This window comes from Anthonomus grandis, chromosome 3, assembly GCF_022605725.1.
Source record: "Anthonomus grandis grandis chromosome 3, icAntGran1.3, whole genome shotgun sequence".
Lineage (NCBI taxonomy): Eukaryota > Metazoa > Arthropoda > Insecta > Coleoptera > Curculionidae > Anthonomus > Anthonomus grandis.
This window is the reverse complement of record NC_065548.1, coordinates 8716247-8737827: the sequence shown is the minus strand read 5'-3', so window position 1 is coordinate 8737827 and position 21581 is coordinate 8716247. Positions and strand designations below refer to the sequence as shown.

The 21581-nt window shown below is 32.5% G+C and overlaps 2 protein-coding genes across 7 annotated transcripts; both read right to left on the bottom strand.

The window, feature by feature from the left end:
• Positions 1–5878: 5878 nt before the first annotated feature.
• LOC126734117 (rhodanese domain-containing protein CG4456-like) lies at positions 5879–7138 on the bottom strand. Its single transcript, XM_050437647.1, has 4 exons — positions 6990–7138; positions 6801–6932; positions 6345–6507; positions 5879–6295 (listed from the first exon to the last, which is right to left on the bottom strand). The coding sequence occupies exons 1-4, from the start codon at positions 6991–6993 to the stop codon at positions 6241–6243; spliced, it is 354 nt and encodes a 117-aa protein (XP_050293604.1). The 5' UTR covers positions 6994–7138; the 3' UTR covers positions 5879–6240.
• An 896-nt stretch (positions 7139–8034) lies between these two features.
• On the bottom strand, positions 8035–21408 carry LOC126734509 (proton-associated sugar transporter A). Of its 6 annotated transcripts, none has more exons than XM_050438174.1 (10): positions 21327–21408; positions 19194–19254; positions 17331–17593; positions 17001–17279; positions 13752–13853; positions 13454–13695; positions 13195–13401; positions 13008–13138; positions 8358–8532; positions 8035–8300 (listed from the first exon to the last, which is right to left on the bottom strand). In XM_050438174.1, the coding sequence occupies exons 1-10, from the start codon at positions 21337–21339 to the stop codon at positions 8070–8072; spliced, it is 1704 nt and encodes a 567-aa protein (XP_050294131.1). In that variant the 5' UTR covers positions 21340–21408; the 3' UTR covers positions 8035–8069. The 6 variants fall into 6 exon arrangements, with proteins under 6 accessions (XP_050294131.1, XP_050294127.1, XP_050294129.1 ...); XM_050438170.1 differs by lacking the exon at positions 21327–21408 and adding an exon at positions 21156–21320 and having other exon boundaries at positions 19194–19607; XM_050438172.1 differs by lacking the exon at positions 21327–21408 and adding an exon at positions 21156–21320 and having other exon boundaries at positions 19194–19590.
• Positions 21409–21581: the final 173 nt, after the last annotated feature.

The window sequence follows — 21581 nt, the reverse complement described above, 5'->3', positions numbered from 1 at the left end:
GCCTATCCTGTGATGCAAGTGAAAGGATATGTAATCTTTGTGAAAAAGAAGAATTAATAGAAACACAAAGATCACAATATACAATTGGCCAAAAACGTGCAGCTAACCAAATGGTCCTAATGACTAAAAAAAAATTCAAGGATTTGCAAGTGCGGAAGCATACGAACTCTGTCTCAGTGAAGTTGACCCCACGCGCCAAATTATAGTATTTCTGAATTTATTTAAGAACGAATTAAAATTTTATTTCAAATATAATATTTTTGGTTTATTTAAATGTTTATAACAAGAGAACGAAACCCACGCAGCTATTTTTAAAGCATTTTTATTTCGAAACTGTCTTCTTTGCAAAATGATTTGTGTACTGCAAAATATGTGATGGAGACATCTTAAGTTGAATGGTTCGTTTATGCGCTGAAACAAATTATAACATTTAACGTTCCTAAGAAGCCGATTTTGACGTTTAAATCAACTTTAAATGCATTGGTGTCGTTATTAATAATTAAAAATGGCTCGTGGTAAAACTGTTTCCGACGATATAAGACAAATGATCATTCACTTGCATTTAAAAGGCCAAAATGCTTTCCAAATCGCTGACAGTATTAACAAATCGACGTATACAGTTATAAAATATTAAATATTATCGAAATATTAAATTGTACAAAACAACGGGATCTACTGCTCAAAACCTCAGAATTAGAAGTCGGCCGCGTTATTCCTTATATTGATTATAAGCAACTCAAGAGCCTTAAAACGGATTATTACTTATTATAATGAATTGAAAATATTGTGGAATCGGGCAGCCACAAAAGAGTTTTCAAGAGCAACTTGTCACAGGGCTGCACAAAAACTGGGATTTAAAACTTACAATGTAGACTTAAATTTTATTATTCGTTTTTAATTCATAATTTTTAGGCAATCCCTTACTGACAAAGATTCAGATTAAAAACATACTAACGTGGGCCAAAGAACACAAACTATCGTCTTCGAAGCAATGGACCTCTAGTATTTGGAGTGATGAAGCCAGATTTGAAGTATGCGTGGATGAGTCACGTCATAAGAACTAAAGAAGAGGTGTTTCAGAATGACTGTCTTAATAACCCAAATTGAACAAATGCGTTTAAACAATATCGAATGTATCTTCTAACAAGATGGTGCGCCTTCCCATACGGTTAGAAAAGTAAAAGATTGGATGTTAGGAAAAAATATTCCAATTTTAAAATGGACGTCGAGTAGTCCAGATCTATCGCCGACCCAAATTTAGAACACTTTTACACCAGATGGCTGCCAAAAATTAATTGACACTTTTCTATAGCGTAAATGTTGGTAATTAGGTCCTTATTTAAATCCGTTAATTTCTCCATTTTGAGTGAAAGATCCATTTTTTCCTGTTCCAGAGACTTTACCAACAAATTCAGATCATGTTGCCTAGTTTTAAAATTGTCAATCTCATAATTAAGTTCGTTATTTTTTTAAGAATATCAAGTGTCAATGAAAACTTTTTTTCCGCTTAAATCACTTCATCCTCAAAAACCAGACTATTTCTACGAATTCTCTCTAAGTGTCTATCCTTTTCCCTAACTTCCTCCATCATACTCTCAATTTTCTGTTCATAGGCCCTAGTTTGATTTTTTCTTCATTAAAAGTTGTCTGACATCGTTCCGCACACAAAATTTTATAGTCTCCCAACCTTATAACCTCAGAAGTAAAGTAAATCTGCTGGAAAGTCCGAATTCTAATGTGATACTCTAACTAAACGAAAATATAAACATAAACACTGAAAACTGTTCAGTCTTTATCTGGTGAATAATGTTGAAAATGCCTAATGGATCCCAGGTGCGAGAATAACAATGGAAATACTATCAATTGTTAGCAAAACTGGGCAAACCAGCCGTTTAAAAGTTGGAGTAAAATTTCTTTATTTAAGGCTCCCTGTATTGAAAAATACCTTTCTCGTTTTCGTAGTTATCTCCAAAACGAAATTTCCCATATGATGATATAACATTTACTATGAGCGGGCTACTTTAAACCATAAAAATGTGACCTAATAGTGGAGCTTTGGAAACATACGTCTAGTATGTATTTCGGTTGTTACTGTGTTGTGGAAATACAATTCGTATTTTACAAACAGACTGAAATACTTCACCCGCAAAAATTTTAAATGGTAAAAACTTTTTCGTTTGACAATGTGACTGAGTAGTCACGGCGGTTTTATAAAACGCCTAGGCAGATAGCAAAAATAATGAATCGTTGAATGAAAATGTCACAAAATCTGGCCACCGTTCATAAAACGACTAGGCGTTTTATAAATCGACGGACATTATAATCTGGCTACGACATATACATAACTGCGAATATTAAATTTGGTATTAGAGTGGCGTTTTCCATTGCCAACATTTTTATATAAGTATTTTGTATTATATCTCATTGGAAGATTGTATGCATTTTTTATTGCCTTATTTTGATTAATTTTTAGCTGTTTTGTGTATATTTTTCTTCCAAAATACCATAAAATCGATAGATACTGCAGGTGACAACGTATGAAAGAAAAATATATACTTGTCAATAAGTTTGTAGGAACTGTAACATGAATTCCTTTCTAATGTGCATATTATTGCAACTATTGTTTCTCCAACTTTATCAGTGTTCCTTTGACAATCTTTGTCTCTTATATGGAGATCATAACTTATATGTTCTTTTATTTAACTGCAAAGGAAGTAGGCACTTAGATCATCAAAGTCTTGTTGAGTCAAAATTGGGAGGCTTCATACACAGTGTCTAAAGATTAAATAAATAATTAGTGGGAAAGCTTTACAAACACTACAAACACTCTGTTTGAAAATAGTTTTCAAATTCAAGTAAAACAAGCAACACAGGGCCTGGTTGTGGTGCCTAGACTTGTAGATATTTAACCCTTAACTACTGTGGTGCGGTCACCATGACCGCAGCGCTTATCAAGATCTCTAAAATTTGCCCCCTCTCAAGTTATAATGCCTTGGGCGTCCTTGTACCTTTAAATTAGTACAATTCAAGAAAGCAGTGCGAGTACGTCGTGTTTTATGTCTCTATGTTTTTAGTTACGCCGAGTTAAATTTTTTTTGCGGTCATAGTGACCGCAGTACAGTAACGGTGAAATATTTTATTCTTTGCTTGTAACGAATATTCAAATTTATTATGGCTAATGATGCGCCAGGTCCGTCAAAAAAAATTCGGTTTTGCGATACTGATTTTGAGTCTACAGGTTTAAGGTGGTTAGATGAAATTGAAAATGAAATGTTGACTGCAATTGAGAGTGATGAAGATAGTGCCAGTGAAAGTATTTATGAACCAAGTGAACATGACACTGATACAGAACAGGAAGGGGAAGAAGAGGAGTTTGCCAATACCGACGAGCAGGAAGATTCTGAGGATTATGAGGAACCGGTAAACCAAGCTTCCAAAAAATCAAGAAATTTCTATGGCAAAAACCGATTCAAGTGGTCATCTGAGAGCTTTACATCGCGAAGCCGAACTCCAAAGCACAATATTGTGCTTCGTTTACCAACTCTACGAGGATCCGCTAGTCTGTTAGGGCATGAAGCACAACCTTTTGCAGTTTGGAACTTGCTGATCACGGATGATATGTTAAAAACTATTTTGCATTGGACTAATGAGAAAATAAAGAAACAAAGGGCCAATCTAAAAAATTCATCAAGATCAGAGCATCAAGATTTGGACATTGTTGAGTTAAAAGCTTTTATCGGCCTGTTATTTTACAGCGCAATTTTTGTGTCAAATCATGAAAATATATCCAGAATATTTGCAACCGATGGCACTGGACGAGAAATATTTCGATGTGTGATGAGTAAGCAGAGGTTTGCATTTCTATTAGCGTGCTTACGCTTTGACAATTCTTTAGACAGAAATATCAAGAAACAAGAAAATCCACTTGCTGCAATATCTGAACTTTTTGATCAGTTTATCAAAAATTGTCAGACTCTATATTCTTTGGGAGTAAACTGCTGCATTGATGAGATGTTGGTCTCTTTTCGAGGAAGGTGCAGGTTTAAAATGTATATGCCCAATAAGCCATGCAAATATGGAATCAAGATCGTATGTATGACAGATGCACGTACACACTATTTTTTTAATGGGTATATATATACTGGAAAAGACTCTGATGGATTTGGTTTGGAAGAACATTTAAAAAAATTTAATAAACCAACGCAGTCTGTATTGAGATTAGTACAACCAATAGCTGGATCAAATCGAAATATTACCGCCGATAACTGGTTTACTTCTTTAGAACTTGTCGAGCAATTAAAGAATCGGAAACTTACGTATGTCGGAACTGTTAAAAAAAATAAAAAAGAGATTCCCCCAGATTTTTTACCTAAAAAAGACAGAAAAGTTGGTAAGGATGGAACTTTATTTGGTTTTACTAAAGACGTAACCTTAGTTTCATATGTTCCACAAAAAAATAGAGCAGTGATTCTCGTATCATCCATGCACCATTCGACATCATTTGACGATGGCACGGAAAAGCCAGAAATTGTAACCTACTATAACTCTACGAAGGGCGGGGTAGATGCCATAGATGAAAAATGTGCCAAACACTCTACAAGTCGCCGTACAAGAAGATGGCCTATGGTTATATTTTTCCGAATCTTGGACATAAGCGGAGTAAATGCCTATATTCTTCATCAGAGTTATAAGAACAATAAAGTAATGGAAAAAACCGACTTTATTAAAATTCTTGCTGATGAGCTAGTCAGGCCGCATTTAGAAAGAAGAGCCAATAATCCAAAAATTGCTCGAGATCTACGGTCTACAATAAAAAGAATTCTAAATATTCCTGAAGAACGTCTGGAACAGGTGGAAATGGAAAAATTGGAAAAAAGGAAAACGTGTTACACTTGTCCTTCAAAACTAAAAAGAAAAACTTTTCATTTGTGCTACATGTGTACAAAACCCATTTGTGTTGAGTGTTAGACAAAGCTTTGCATAAACTGCAGGCATAATTTGTAACTTTTTTAACATGTGCAATTTTTTTTAGATAATGTTGTTTATGTAATGTTAAGTTTTTTTTTGTAACTCCATACCTTTATCTTTAAGAAAAAATAAGCCATATTATTTTAGAATTATTACTTTTTGTTTAATGTTTATTTTTAAAAAAACTGTAAAATTTTGAAAAAAAAGCCTTATGAAATAAAAACATTTAAAAAAATATATATATTTACTGGTTTTGTTTGTTTACCTTCGATTTTCATTAAAAACCTTTTAATATTTATTATAAATAATAAAACAATATGAAAAACACAAAAATATATTTTTTGGCGGTAATTATATTTGCGGTCACCATGACCGCACTACATGCGTAACGCTATTAAATCGACACTACAGTAGTTAAGGGTTAAACACATGTAATCAATTAGATTCTAACAAGTTTTTCTAGATTGACTGAAAATTGGCAGATTAAGTGCATATATAATTCAGGTCCTAAAACTCGAATGCAAAATTATAGACCAATTACAGTAATAAAATTGATAAATATCAATACGGATACTATAAGGAAAATAGTATTACCTAAGCTAGTATGGACCTTGTAAACAAAACATCCACTGATTAGAAATTGTAGCAATATTTGAAAAGGCCTTTGACATGGCATGGAAGACAAACATATTTTAAAATTTACAGAATATCACTAATACAGTTCAAACACATTTTCTAATAAAAATCAAACAGAACTAATATTTTAAGAAGAAATATGGAATAATTTAAGGGTAATAATTAAGCAGCAGAAAACATAAAGGTTATGGAGTTTCTATATAATAATTTATACTTAAAAAAATAAATTCGCCATAGGATTTAATTAAAGGTGAAGTCAATAAATAACATAAAATGAATAAGAGTACTGCATATATTTGTGAGAAAGTAAGAAAAACTTTTACAATTTTTAAAACAAATTTGTGTAATAAGCGAAGATCATTATCTAATAAAACTACATTTACAAAATCACATTTTATATTAGAAATTTCAACCAGTTCAAATTTAGGAAAAGGCTCAAATGATTCTGTCAATATCAATTTTACTAACACAGTTGTTAATGAAAGAAACCTTCTTAATAATTATAGTCTCTCAAATCCTTTTTCCTGTTTAGCATCTATTATAAAATCTATAATTAAAAAATCTAAAAGTGCCAATTTAATCTCTTCAAGAACTGTTTTAAACAATTTTAGATAAGCACTACACAAAATGTGTTCTTTAACCTTCCATATGTTTTGCCCAATCACTGAATCCACCTAAATAGTTCTTTACACTGAAAATATAATTAAGTACTTTATAATAAAAGATCACAAATGACTCACTCAGTATATCCTAATCCCCTAAGTAATATTTGGGCTTTAGCACTCCTTCCTCCCATTTTACAATGAACTATGATTGTGTTTTCTTTTTTAGGCTTATTAATGCCATAATTAGTTTTAAATTGTTCCTCTGGCATGTTCGAAAAGGCATTTTCTAAGGTACCCACTAAAAGTGAACAAATATAATCATGACTGCTATTAAATGGGGTTAAAATTCATCAGAGAATTATTGGGCCAATAGGTTAATTGTAATTTGCTAAAAACTTTATGGTGAGTTACCCAAAAGATATTTTGTCACTTTAATGATAAATTAAGATGTTGACCTACTCAGTCTCTCGAAGATTTATAATTTTCAAGTGTGATTAAGTGTTTTTTGATTTATGTTTGGGAAACTGAATTTTCATGTAGTAAGAGACACCTTAATACTGAATAAGCTTATAGAAAATAAATTGATCTTACATGGTATATTAATGCTATGTGGTATTTTACCACTTTCTTCCAGTTCCTTAGGTTCTCTCACATCTATTAAAACTTCATCTGGATTTTTGCCAGAGTTTTGCTTTATATAATCAAATGTAACTAGACTAGGATCTGGAATAGCAGAAATAGCTAAAAAACTAAGTATTCCAATTAAACAGGACAATTTACCCATTGTTTTTATATATCTAATGTTTATTTTCTTCAGTCCTTGCCTTGTTTGTTTACAATAATTATTAATAATAAAACTTCGACAGCTGTTTTATGTCAAAGCACAGAACACAAAATATTTAGAGAAGTGGCGGTTGCATACAAGCTGATAGAAATTCTTCTGACAAATCAGCTAGCGACCTCTCGCTTGGCAACGAACTTGACAGTTTGACTTGCCTAATTGGACCAATCAAAATGGTAGAACGGCATGGCCAAATTAAGGCGGGAAATCAAATTTCATTTCAGCTAACAATCTTATCATTTAATCGTAATATCTAAAGCAAAAGCCTAATCAAAAAGGTTACTCATAGAGAAAAGGGCCTTTTTGATTAGGTGTTAGCGCATCAGATATTGATCTGTACAAAAATAAAACTTTTCAGCTTTATTTTACATATCTAAATGAGTTAATTTACTGCAATAATCTACGACATTGTACTAACAATAGTGTACGACATATCACCAATTTAACAAATGGAAATAAAACAATGTTTTTCTTCAATACCTTTTTATTATTTACCAAGTAACAAAACCACTCCAATGTCCAAGTAAGGTATTTTCAAAGATTAAGGTTGAAGCGGTACATTAAGAATAAGAAAACCTGATTTAATTTTTATGAATAAATCCTAATTACCTCATTTAACGTCAATTTTATAAATTAATACGATTAAAAAAGTCTGCAACGTCGCTTTATATTCAATAGTAGTAAAACATAAAAAAACTCATAAACCACTCATGTATTGATTTTATATTTATTATTATTTTTATTCAAAGTCATCATTTAATAATTAAATAAAACTTTTATGTTCATATTTGTTAAAAGCTGCTTTGTCATGTAGTAAAAAAGTACATTTTAAATACATGCCTAGGTCATATGATGCTGATACTTGGGAGGTCCCTTATATATGGCTTTAAAGTACCAATGTGGCTTGTTCCTAGATAAATCATGAATTTTATGAACAATTGTTAGGAGTATTTGATTTATATAGTTTACAAACAAACAACAATGCACAACAACAATAATATATTTCCTCAATTCAATATTTACAAATCCAAATAGACAACTCTCGTGGCAGATATGGCACCGAAAAAGGCCAAAGCGGTGGCCACACTGACCACAGCGGTGGTGGTACCTGTTAAACTAACAATAGTTCCCATACACATGGACAGTATGAACTGCGCCAGGAACACCATACTGGACACTATTGCCACATCAGTTCCCAAACCCCTTATTTGGCTGGAAACTTGTTCTTCTCCTTGTTGGTTTACTTCAAACTATAATTGACAAAGAACTTGTAAAATGGATGGTTTTATGGGTAGTTCGGTACATACCACGCCTTTTGCATGGTAATGGGCCACAAGCAAGTAGGGCATAGTGAACAGGGTCGAATACATAACCCCAGCTGTACCACTGAATACTATTACTCCCACTTTGTTTTTTGTTAGGGCCATCATAAGCATACCAACGGAGTAAGTCAGAAGACCTCCTATATACACTTTTTTAGCACTAAAATGAATGAGAAACTTTTTCTTAACTGTATATATGGCCTTAGGCTGCATTTTATAATAACATTCTACTTATAGACGTGTAGTGTCTTAACTTATATATTTCATTCACTATGAAAGGGAACAAATTCATTTAAAATTCAGGTATTATTATCTTCTTTTATTTTTCGGACATATCGATTTCTATTATAAAAAATGTCACTTGCGTATTTTTTGTAATGGAAATTTTCTGTACAAAAAACTATAGCGTCAACATTAATTTTTTTAACCGGAATACCTTGTATATCTTCACTTTTTAAATTTGTCATAATATACTAAGTGAACATACATTATTAAAAATTAAACATTTATATAATATTTATTGCAACCGATTTGTTGAACTTATTCTCCATTTATTTCAATGCATTTTTGAACTGAAAAAATAACTTTCAATTGCACATTTTCAATTACTTGGGGATCGATTAGTATAATTTCTTGTCGAATTCTTTGCATTAAGTCGTCAACACGGTTTGGTCTAGTCACAGCAACTTCAAATAGCCCCATAAGAAAAAATCTAATATGGTTATATCCGGTGACCTTGGTGGCCACTCAATCAGTCCTCTACGTCAAATCCATCTGTGTTTTTGCATTTTGCATCAAGAAATTGTCGGACCGAGATGGTAATATGACGAGGTGCCCCGTACGTCTTGTTAAACAACTAAAGCAGGGATAAGTTCAAACTGCAAAAAGTCCAAGTATCTTTGATTTGATATTGCATAATATTACATTTGATATTTTTGGATCCAATGAGGATCTTCGGTTGTCCAATATCTATAATTTTGCCTGTTAACGTGTTAATTTAACATAAAGGTGATAAATGATATTTCGAATGAAGTTTCTATTGCCAATGTTCGCCTCAAGAATCTGCTTACAAAACTACACTCGGCGATCAAAATCGTCTTCTAGCAATTCATGTATCAGTTGTACAGTGTTGTTCCTTATATTTAGCCAGAGCCTAGACCGGTCATTATCCATAGTGTAAAAAAAAAACTTTAAACATAAAAGTTAAAGAGTTCACCTTAAATCGCCAGCAAATGTTCTAAAATATAATACTGGGGTATCGCAAAGTTAGTATTAAATACCCAGTTTGTATTTTTCAAATGGAAACGCATTGTATATTTATAATTTGTATAAGAGACCTTTTCTTTTTGAATTGAAAAATATATAATTTATTTAATTAACAGATAATCATGAAATTAGAAGACTAGCTTATTGTAATAATATGTTAAATTATAACGACATGAAAATAGAGATAACGATGTATTTAATAAAATATTGTAAGACGACGGAAGCGTGTCTATCACAGCAGGGATGTGGAATCGAAGAATTACTCTTATGTGAGTATCTTCATGCTAATGTCGAAATTAAAAAATCAGAGCAGGATATAATTAAATGTGTAGTGTGGTATCCTTAAACCGAACAATTGGACCCATTATATTTTAAGTATCCTTGACTGAAAATCCATATCTTCAGTTTTTAGAAAATGAAATATAAGAAATGTCTCTTAGAGAATATGCCATGTTCTATAGCATCAAAATGGCGCACTGCCTCATAACGTTATGCCAGTAAGCATTTTTTTAAATAATCTTATTGATGAGCCCATCACTAAATAGCCCTGATCTGACTCCGTTAGACAGTCTTCTATAAGGGTATATAAAAAATGAAGTTTATCAAGAAAGAAGTGAAAATTTGGAGGATTTAAGAGAGAGAATCCAAAAAACTGCTTAAGTGAAGAACATCGTGAGTTTATCTCCATAGCTCTGTTGAAATTTAAAAAAGATTATAGGAACTATATTGGAAATATTCGCCACCACGTACAACAGTTGTGAATTTTGGGATAAAAAAAACGTTTCACAACAATAATTTTTTCCTAAAAAATATAAATATTTCAAAAAAGATAAACCAAATATTAACATATTATATATATTTGAAATCAGAAGAAAGAAGTTTTTTTTTACTTTGCGATAACCCTGTATGATATTTTAGAACATTTTTCTAATAGAACATTCAACGTAGCATCTTTAGATATTTTAGGAGATTTTCCTTAAGATAAATAAAGTTCCCTAAATTTTTGATTTAATTTTGCTAATGGTTAACTTAGTAATTGCAGGACGATCAGCATTAGTTGAGTTAAATAAAAATTAAATCATCGTTTTTTCTATACGAAATCATTTGCTATACGAAAAGTGTTCAGAATATAGTATATCTCTTCCTTTGTTTTTGTTGCTTAATAGATATATGGAATAAATATATATGGAAATTAAGCTATATAATCCCTGTGTATAAGTCCCTCTCACGATGTGAGAGATCCCTCTCACCAGACTTATACAGTCTGCTGTTTCCAAGATTTTGGATGATATTATATGTGATGAGCTTAGGTGGGCGTGCAAGGGGGTGTTTGATGAGAGGCAGCATGGGTTCATTAGTGGTAGATCTACCTCTACTAATCTTGTTTTATATGAGGTTGCCTTGCTGGAGGCCTTCGAGAATGGTTATCAATGTAGTAATGGATTCAATTTATACTGACTTCTCGAAGGCCTTCGACAGGGTCAATCATGAGTTATTACTAGCAAAACTTAGTTCCCTTGGCTTTAGTGAAAGATCCCTAAGGTGGTTTAGAAGCATGCTGCTGGGTCGTGAGCAGCGTGTTAGGTTTGGAGATTCTGAATCTGGAAGTATCTTGGTGACTTCTGGAGTTCCTCAAGGGGAACACTGTTCCCCATTGCTTTTTGATTTATTTCTGACTGACCTTGTAACGTGTTTAACTGACTGTGATTACTTAGCATATGCAGATGATTTGAAACTTTTCCGTGTTATTAAGTCACAGCGGGACTCTGATATCTTACAACACAATCTTACTTCTTTTGTAAAGTGGGCTAATATGAATGATCTCTCTTTAAATATAAATAAGTGGTACTCAATTGGATTCTCTAGACTTAAAAATATAATGAATAATATATACACTATTGATGACATAGTACTTAGTTCTGTTGACTCAATGAAGGATTTAGGAGTAGTCTTTGATACTCAGCTCAAATTTGGGGAACACTGTGATCTTGTGGAGGGGAAGGCCTCTCAGATGTTAGGTTTTGTTTTACGAACTTATCGTGACATGTCTATTTCTACTTTGAAGATACTTTATTGTTCATTAGTTAGAAGTCATTTAGAGTATGCGTCGATCATTTGGTCTCCTTTTTATAATTGTCACAAAATGCAACTTGAAAGTGTCCAAAAGAGGTTTACCCGGTACTGTTCCTACAAGTTGAATATGCAGGATAACCTACTTGACATGGAGGCAATATTGGGACTTCAATCGTTGGAATCTAGAAGGATTCAAAGTGACTCTCTTTATGTATAAGGTTATTCATGGGCTTATTGATTGCCCTGCTCTCATCAACAGCTTTAATTTAAAGGCCCTGCACGCACCCTAAGGAGACATGAACTGTTTGCTTTACCAATCTGTCACTCCAACTATTCTTTACATTCTCCAATCTGTCGTAGTCTTGCCTATTTAAACTCTCACCCTGAACTTGATCCATTTGCAAGCTCACTCTCTGGATTTATTGGTCAACTGGGTCAAATATTTTAATTTATTGTTTTCTTATTGTGTTTATTTCTTGTGTATATGTTTTGAAGACTGTCTAATTATGTTCGTTAAAGTACTTTTATTATGTTAATTATACATCTTTTACTTTATTTAATATTGTAACCAAATCTTTTGTAAAATGGGGTTTCCCGTATATTGATTAAATAAATGAATAAAATATATCATAGAATTGTAAAACGTCATAATATATTGGGTGTTATATCTTAAAAAATTCATGTTGATGCCATAGTTTCTCCTTGAGGCGCTTTATATAGAATTTTATAAAGTAATTAATTTATTTATTTATTTTTATTTCAAAAAACGCGCAAGTGCCAATATTAATCGAGGTGTCCAAAAACTAACAGAAAAAAACGTGAATTTTAAATGAATTTGTTCCTTTCATCCTAAATGCACTGTGATATCACATCTGTGAACATCCCAGTTATCATTGAAAGTAGGACAATTAAATTTCAATACAGAGATTCGAGTAATGGAGTTTCATTAATTGCGAGCTGTTTGTTGATAGCTCTAATTAATAGATAGAGCTAATGTCAATGGTTTTAGTAACCAAACTTGTAAAATCTTTTACATGCTCGTAACTTATGATCAAAAATTCTATTTATGACTCAATATCTTCATGAGTTACATATTTCGTTGGATAATTTAGAAAATACTATCTCATAGGTTCAAATATTTAAAAAAAGAAGAATTTTTTTTTTTTTAATAGTATTTTCTAAATTGATTTTTCCTACAAAAGTGACGTAATACCCAATAAAATAACTCATTATGAATGCGTCACAACAATACATTTTCTGAAGAAAGCCTTCAGAAAACTCGCTCATCATACATACCCGAACTTTGAAATAAACATCTCAATTAGGCTAGAATAACAGGCGCAAGACAAAGAGTACATTGACATGCCCCAACATCCAAACCTCACCCCGGATTCGTACAGTTCCCGTAAGCTTGTACCTTCGGGAGCCTTAAATCAAAAATATATCAAAAATTTTATCATTTACACCTTTGGAGGGTACATACAACAGGACTGCCACCAAAAACGGCCTCCCCAACGAAATCTGTAAAATATAACGAGTAGCAAACGTGTGCCATCCAGCAAAATAAGTTGGTGAGGCAAAGCATCCTTATGGAGTGAGGCATGTAGACGATACTTTGCAAGTAGATTTTTAAGGAGGCATTCGCGTCCGGAGCAAGACTGAATCTTTTTTCCGGGCTAATATCTGTGGACTACAAAACGGCTTAAAAAAACCTAAAATATTCACTTACTAATAAACCTTACCGAATCTTTATTGAGAGAACCATAAGACTTCTTCGGCTCACCACTTTTGCCGAGGTTCTCCTCGCTGTCGAAACTTTTATTAGTCACACCCACCACGTCTTTCAAATTCAAGTTTTCCGTTCCGGATTCTAAGATATGTAACGGCATCTCCTTGAAGCTTGTAATGGTGTAGCCAACGCAGAAAATGAAGATGATGGTGATCAAGCTGAAGACTGCCCTCACATGCCCACCAAAGATATCACCTGCATGGGAGTTTATTATCTATTTATTATTTGGCTTCTAAATGAGGAACTGGTACCTATAAATGTGGCGTCCCAGTTGATGCCTCCCAAGGCGTAACCCATGAAACCACCTAGTCCGGCCATGATGGTAAAAGTACTTAATCCTCTAGCATGGTCTTCTGCAAGTATATTTGATTTAAAAAATATATTTTATTGATAAGTGATTTTGGGACAAAAGAAACATGTGAAGTAGATCTGCGTGACGTAGTGACCTCTCTTGGACTTAGACAGATGGTTTTTCTCCACAAGAAATGACAATTGCATAGACACAATTTTTATTAATTTTCAAGTCGGTCCTGGGGCAAGGTGAGTGCCATCAACACTAACCTCTCAATTTACTTGGCTCACCAACTTAGAACATTGAATACACAGTATATATCATTATAGTATATATCAACATATTCATACACAGTATATGTATAGCATTCAATGTTCAAAGCTCACCAATTTGTATTTGTACCACAATTGGAATACCAGTTCAAAAAATAGACCATAATTTCCAGCCCTTAACACATATTGGTAAAAACCCCTTCTTTCACTCTCGGGAGAATATACTTTGGGACTTTATATCTAATGAATGTTTGAATATTATAAAAAAATAAGAATTTAAAAATTAAACTAGGGGATGCATTTGAAAATTCTTTTCCCAAAAACACATTTTTAGATTCTCCTAATAGTACTTAATAAAATTAAACAAAGTTGGTTTAATAATGATTTGAAAAATATGACGGAGCAGTTGATTTGCAAATATTAATCTAGAAAAAGATTATAAGAAACAATATAAAAGTGGTATGTTTACTACCAAAGGCAATTATAAATACAGCCTTATTCAAAATGCCAATAATTAGTCCAACATAACAACAAATTTAGCTTAGATAAATTTACTTTTTTGTTATTGAGTTTGTTGTGAACTCAGATACGACAGGATGTCCAATGGAGATCCAAAGTTAGTCTAATCATTATCGGTTATTTCCAAGTACAAAAAATGAATATCCAATGAATAGACATCCATTAAATTACTGGTTTAGGATATCCATGTGTATTCCTATTGCTCTCCTAAGTCGGAAATGCGGATTTCTAACAAGATTCAAGATTAATAACATATACTTTTGCAAGGTTTTGATGTATTTCCAATAATTTTCAAACAGAGATTAAAGTCGTTTGACACGACTACTTTTTTGTATGAATTTTGACAGAACTGAATTACGAATAGAATTAAGAAAATTGATTTTTTTCGAATTCGAACTCACTATACCATTTGGCTTGTTCCCATCACCTAAATCACGTAAACACAGGCTTCCTTGAAAGCACTTTAGAAAATTCGGAAAAAATCATTTTTTGACCTCGGTTTTGAACCCAAAAATGATGAGGATAAGTCCTAAAGAGATATCGATTTCTAAAATTTGGAATTTTTGGTTTTTCGGGTATCCCTTGCCGTATTAATATTTCAATATTAATGAAATCATCAATTGTAATCAATATTTCAATTTTTTTTCAATTACTTTCGAACACCAAAGTGCCGACAGGCATTAGAACATATCACCAACGTGCTAATCAAAAGAAACCATTCAAAAATGAAGAATAATTGAGAATAATTTATTTTGGCTTTACTAGGAAAACCCGTTTAAGAAAATTCTCCTTGTTTTAGAACCATTAAGAAAATATGTCCAAATAAGTGCCCATTATGGGATAAATAATAGATTCCAAATGGACGTCCAAGAGTGTGGGTCCATGCATTGGACATAGTTTTTTTTTGGATGTCCATAGGATAGACAGTATATCCAAAAGGGGAAAGCCATTGGATATCCAATGACTTAACGGGTGGTATCTGGGTATATTTTTCCTTACTCAAAACTAATAACACCCATTTTACACTTACGCCCATTCATCTACTAAATTCTTTTAAGTCTTCTAACAAACACAAAACAGAATAAAAATAGCGATTGTTTTAGACTTTAAGTGAGTGTTTTAAAATTGGTGGACAAATTGTTGAGTTCACATATTTCTGAAATAATCAATATTGGATAATGTACTTTTGCGGATATCTGGAAAAAAACCCTGGCGATTCCCGTATTTAAACAAGAAAAAATACCATTTCTATTTTTCGCACCTTCTAATACCAATTTTATAAGAATTTAGAAAAGTGCATTCCTATAAGAATATCTAAGTATCTAGAACCACATAATTTACTTACTTATCTACAATTCGGATTTAGAGCAGCACTAAGTGCTATTTCGGGAATAATAGATCTGGTATCTTGCATTACTGAGGCTTTTGAAAGCGGAAGATATGTAAATGCCATCTTTTGTGATCTAAACAAGGCTTTCGACTATGTATCGCATGACCTCCTATTTCATAAACTTATTTATTGCCAATTTAATGATAACTTTATCAAAATAATAAAATCATATTTAAGGTTTGCAGGTTCATGGTTATTATCATCTTTAAAGCAAATTAGTCATGACGTGCCTCAAGGATCTAATTTGGGACGACTTCTTATTCTTATCTACATAAATGACCTTCCACTTGCCAATTAAATAGGAAAGTATATCTTATTTGCTAATGATACCTCTGTATCTGTGAGTGGTAACACTTTTGAGCACACAGCTGAAAGTTTCGTGCTGGTTCAGGAACAATGGTCTTGTCCTGAAGCAAGAGAAGATAAATTACATAATCTCTTCACTGAGAAAAACAAAGGAAACTTCATTTCCTGTGCTGAATACCACCAAATTTCCAGGTGTTTTGATGGTGAACTTGGACGGGGGCCTCAGACTGAATCGGTGGCTGCAAAAAAATGCAGTGGCATTTATACATTAAGAAATCTTGTTTCTAGGGTATCCTTAAATGTTCCTAAAACTGCTTATTTCGCATTAGGTATGTCATTCTATTACAATGCTGCTTTTATCTGGGGGCACTCAAAAGTCGGCCTGCATTTCTTGCTGTGCCAAGAGAGGTCAGAGGTCTTAATATAAAAAAAAATCATATAGAAATAAAAAGCCTTATTACAGCACTGATGAGTTCTTGGAAAATGATTTTCGGTATTTTATTTTAAGTTCTGTAATTTATGTAAATGTAATCATCAAATTGTACATTTTGCGGGGATAATTTTATCACTTTATTGAAGCACGTAAACCATTATTCTATTGACATGAGAAGAGAATAAATAAATAGATCGTTTTTGTTTGTAGGAAGCCGATGTATTCAATTATGAAATCCTTAATCAAAAAAATACTGCACCTTATATTTGAATGGTCAAAATCGTTTACCTGCTGTGGTAACATCTAGCAAATAAGCCCTGGCAGGACTTTGGCAAGCGTCAGCGTCAAAATCCAACAACACTGTTCCCAGGACAGTAAAAAGTATTCCCCAAGGATGCGAATTATTATACGGTACCACATCAGCGTTAATAATCGTTTGGTTATTCAATCGATCTTTCGACCATAGTCTTACTCCGACAGTACGTTCTTTTGTTGTGCTTTCTGCTATTGGTCTCGGATCGCTTATGAGATACCCCAAAGATTCCCCATTAGGAACCAATAGGAGACCTTAAAAAATTATAATGTAGGGACATACTGTGTAATGTTACGAGAACGTACCTAAAAGCACTCCAAGAGACATAAAAAATATAAATGGACGTCTTCGGCCGTACCTCGAAGGGCACTTGTCACTTAAGGATCCTAAGATCGGCGTGAGGAAGAATCCTACTAAAGGTGACAGGGCCCACACTAGGGTCATGTGTTGATGTTCCACTCCGATTTTTAGAAGGGTAGGTGATACGAAGGCTGTTTCTGCCGCATAGGAGAACTCTATGCCCATTACGGCCGCCGATATACGTACTAGTTCCCGTCGAGTTTTTCTTCTACAATATTTTCGAATTTAATAATTAATTTTTATTGCTATCATTTATTTAGTAGAGATTCCATTTACTAGATTACTTTTCTTGACAATATTTAATTGGGAATTAGTGGTAAGTAGGATTGGGGATTTCCAAGGGGGTTGAGGAGTAATATTTTAAGAGGGAAATTTGTAGATGATAATTAAGTGAGACCCGGGGATTTCGCGAGAAATTTTAATTGCGTCTCTTTAAAACATTTTAGTCTTATTAAATGTTTATTGATTCCAGGTTCCAAGATGACCATCTGCAAGTTTGATATTTGGAATTGCCAACTTTCTGTTACAAGATGTTGTAAGGATTAGTTTTAGATGTTTTAATCTAAATTGCTAATACGCGAGCTTGGACAGATTTTAGGAGAATACCAGAAAAAATAAAAAAGAACTGTACACAGGTATGGACAGCCCTAAGTGCTTCTCGAGTGAGCAAGAAACAAAGACAGTAAACTCACTTAAAATATAACAAACGAGCTAATAAACTGTATATAAAAAGCTTTGTTTGGGATAATATTTGAAAAATTACAGCAATTATATTAGTTCGCTTAGGTCAATATAATTGAAGATTCCCATAGACTAAAGTCTTCAAATCTCAAGGTGGTCAAACAGTCCAATTTTAAAAAGAAATATGAACCTCCTAGTTAATGGTTAAATCAGAATGCCTCTTAGTACCAAAAGTCTAACACTAACACTGTTTAAGTTGAGCAAAATTAGCTGAAAAAGAGCTTCCCGGCATCGATGGCGTCAGTGCTATTTGACATTCTTAAAAAACGGATTTTAGAAAAATTATTCTTAGTTTAATACGCTTTTCGGGCTCCTTCATCTTTAAAAAATATTTTCCTAAGTTTTCATAGATTTCCATAAAATTGCATTCAAAAAGAAGTGAGATGAATATATGGTCTTCAACTTCCTGGAAGAGGTTAACCATGACTTTCACTGCCTGGAAACAAAATCAGCTTGAACTGCCCGGAAAAATGGAATAAATAAAATGGATTGAACTTCGACTGCCTGGAAGAGATTAGTCATGAATTTAATTCTCTGGAAAAAAACTTCAACGCTCTGGAAGAAATAAAATTTAAAAAAATTGAAAAGAACATCAAATGCCTGGAAAAAAACTAGCAATGGATTTAATTGGAAAATACAACCGATAGCAATTTGCCTGGAAAAGACCGAAATATTCTTCAGCTACCTAGAACTGTAAAAACAATATTAGACTTCAACTACCTGGAGAAGAACAGAAATGAACCGAAAATACCTGCAAAAAATTAAAAAACAATTTTTTTGTCTTCTCCGGCTCGTTCGCCAATTTCTTTTTCGTTTGTCTTAATTTGTGGAATAATTTTGTAACACCATTTTAAAACTTTCAACTGGTTTAACGACATATAACACATTTTAATTATGAACGTCATTAAATTATTCCCGGCTCCTTCACCACTTCATTTTTTTGAATTCAGATAAAGTGTCGCCATTTTGTCGAGAATCATTAATCAATAATTGTAAAATACACCATAACTCTTCATAAGCATGAAACCCTTTAAGTATCCCATAATATTAATTGAGATAGTACTTACCTAAAAATATGCGAGTACCCTTCCACCCCCTGGCCATCTTCCTCACCTCCTTTACCTGCAACTTTAGATTGAAACCATTCGCAACATCCTCCTGGATTCTCCTCTTTCCATAGAAGATATTTTTCCCTAAAGTCACTTCTTACGGTGTGTAACCGACCGAGAACACCTTGGTATTCATGCAACTTTTCCGACATTATTTTAATAAATTTGAATCATGGTAAGTTATGCGTGTTTTTTTTTAATTAACCCTTTAGCTTGTTAACTTGTTTGCAGCTTTAAAGAGAAATACTAATAAAACTTTCCGGGTTTCCAGGAATAGGCGGCCTAATCCTGTTTTTATTTGTCCTGCGCCGATGCGACAATAAATTGGAAAGAATAGCGTTCGTCCTGGTGATATCTGGCACATTCGAATTTCTGTTAAGTAAGGTTTATTTACATTGAAAGAAGAAGGGATTTTATGGAATATGCTGGAAATTGTCTTTTCAACTCCCTTTAAACAACTCTAAAGGTTTTCATTATTAAGGATTTTTGACTGTTAATAAACCAATAAGGGGGATCTAAGATAATTCAAAAAAATGCATAATTAAAACCGATTTTTCATGTTATAAATGCTCGCCCTGATTAAACATAAATAAAACCCTAGAAGATAGAAGTCAATTATTTCGAGCTTATCAGAAGTACAACGTTAAAACGTATATATCTATAAAGGAAGCCTTGGAGGAGTAAGCCAATTAGGTTTAATTTCACAGATGACGAGATGGTTTTATCGGCTATTCCTTTACGTTTTTACGGAGCTATTCGGGATTAAGTTAATTTATAAGTGGGTGGGGCGGTTTGGATTTTTGAAATTTTCGAAAAAAAATGGTGGTTTTAGGAGAATGAACAAAAATGGAAATATCGAACATTACCACTGTTTAAAAGTAGAGCGACCATTTTAACTGTTTTTTTTTTTTTTGTTAAATATACAATCTATGTGGTGCAAGACTGACGAACTGTATGTACAGTTAGTCTACATGTTTTACATTTAACTTTTAACTAATATTTCTTTTAATAAAGAAATATTGGATAACAAAAGGCATAGTACGCACTTCTTTCAGAAATAAAGTGTTTGCATTACCTTAGAAAATTTTATAATGAAAATCAGTGCGTTTAGTCTTATTATACCGGGTTATTTGTAAGAGAGTCATTAGATTGGAGTAAAGATTATGTATAAAGAAACGTAATCAATTATTAATTCTCTGAGATTTTCTCGTATATCAGACACGTATATTACACCAAATGCGCGCAATGATTTCTTTTGTTCAATCACTTATCAGACGTACAATCACTTAGTTACCCCTTACCTTCCGAAACTTGGAAGACTTTTTTTAAAAAACCTCCAGTGACCTTTAAGACGAATATTTTAGTAATGAATTTACATCAAGGTATAATGCTGTATTATCTGATAGAAAATTTAAGTTAAAAATAAAAAGTTTTTATATTTTAATAGTTATATAACTGTGTTTCATCAGATATAACTTTTTTTTTGTTTTTGTATTTTAATTTGGATTTAGTTTTATTTAAATTGAATTTTAATTTTGTCAATGCGATTTATTTGATCTTCTGATAAAAAAGCATATTTTGACTTAAGGAGTGTATTTTTATTTCAAGTTTTCTACAAAAATTCTCGATTTTAGGAGAATAACTCGTAGTATCAAATATCCAACATTATCATTGGATAAAAGTCGCTAAAAAAGAGTGCCACGTCGACAGATTTATTTTGATTTCTATATTTAAAAAAAAAATTAGTTAAGAGTTACACGAATGCTAATATGTACTGACTGGCCGTAATGAGGTTCTAAAAGCGTCAATTTTAAGAAAAAAATTCAATTTTCCAAAATAAAAAGTATATGTTTTAAATTTTAAAAAAACTTTAATAAAATACTAAATAATTTAGAATAGGCTTGAGTCACACGGACTTACCAATTAAAGTGAGTAAACACAAGAGAAAACAGTGAATCAGGAAGGAAGATACCACAAACTAAAAATAGGACTTTAAAAATATTTACGTAAAAATTGTATTATTAAGTCAAATACGCGCATAAAGATTTGACTAAATATTGATATAATTTAAAAACTGTTAAAGTAAAATACCTTCTATGGACATATTGCGCGTTTTGCAATAACTAATTACCACCTCGAGCACAAACTATCAAAACATATCTCCAAATTGTAAGGTTTAATTGGAAAAAATTTGCGACAAAAAAAAACTGAAATCGTCGCTTAATTACTTCGTATTTACCGTAAATTTTTACAGCAATAATTTATTATTCTATTTATATGTATTTAAAAAATTATAAATGTGTTAAATTACAATTTTTTCTAACGCAAAATGCTATATATTTTTTC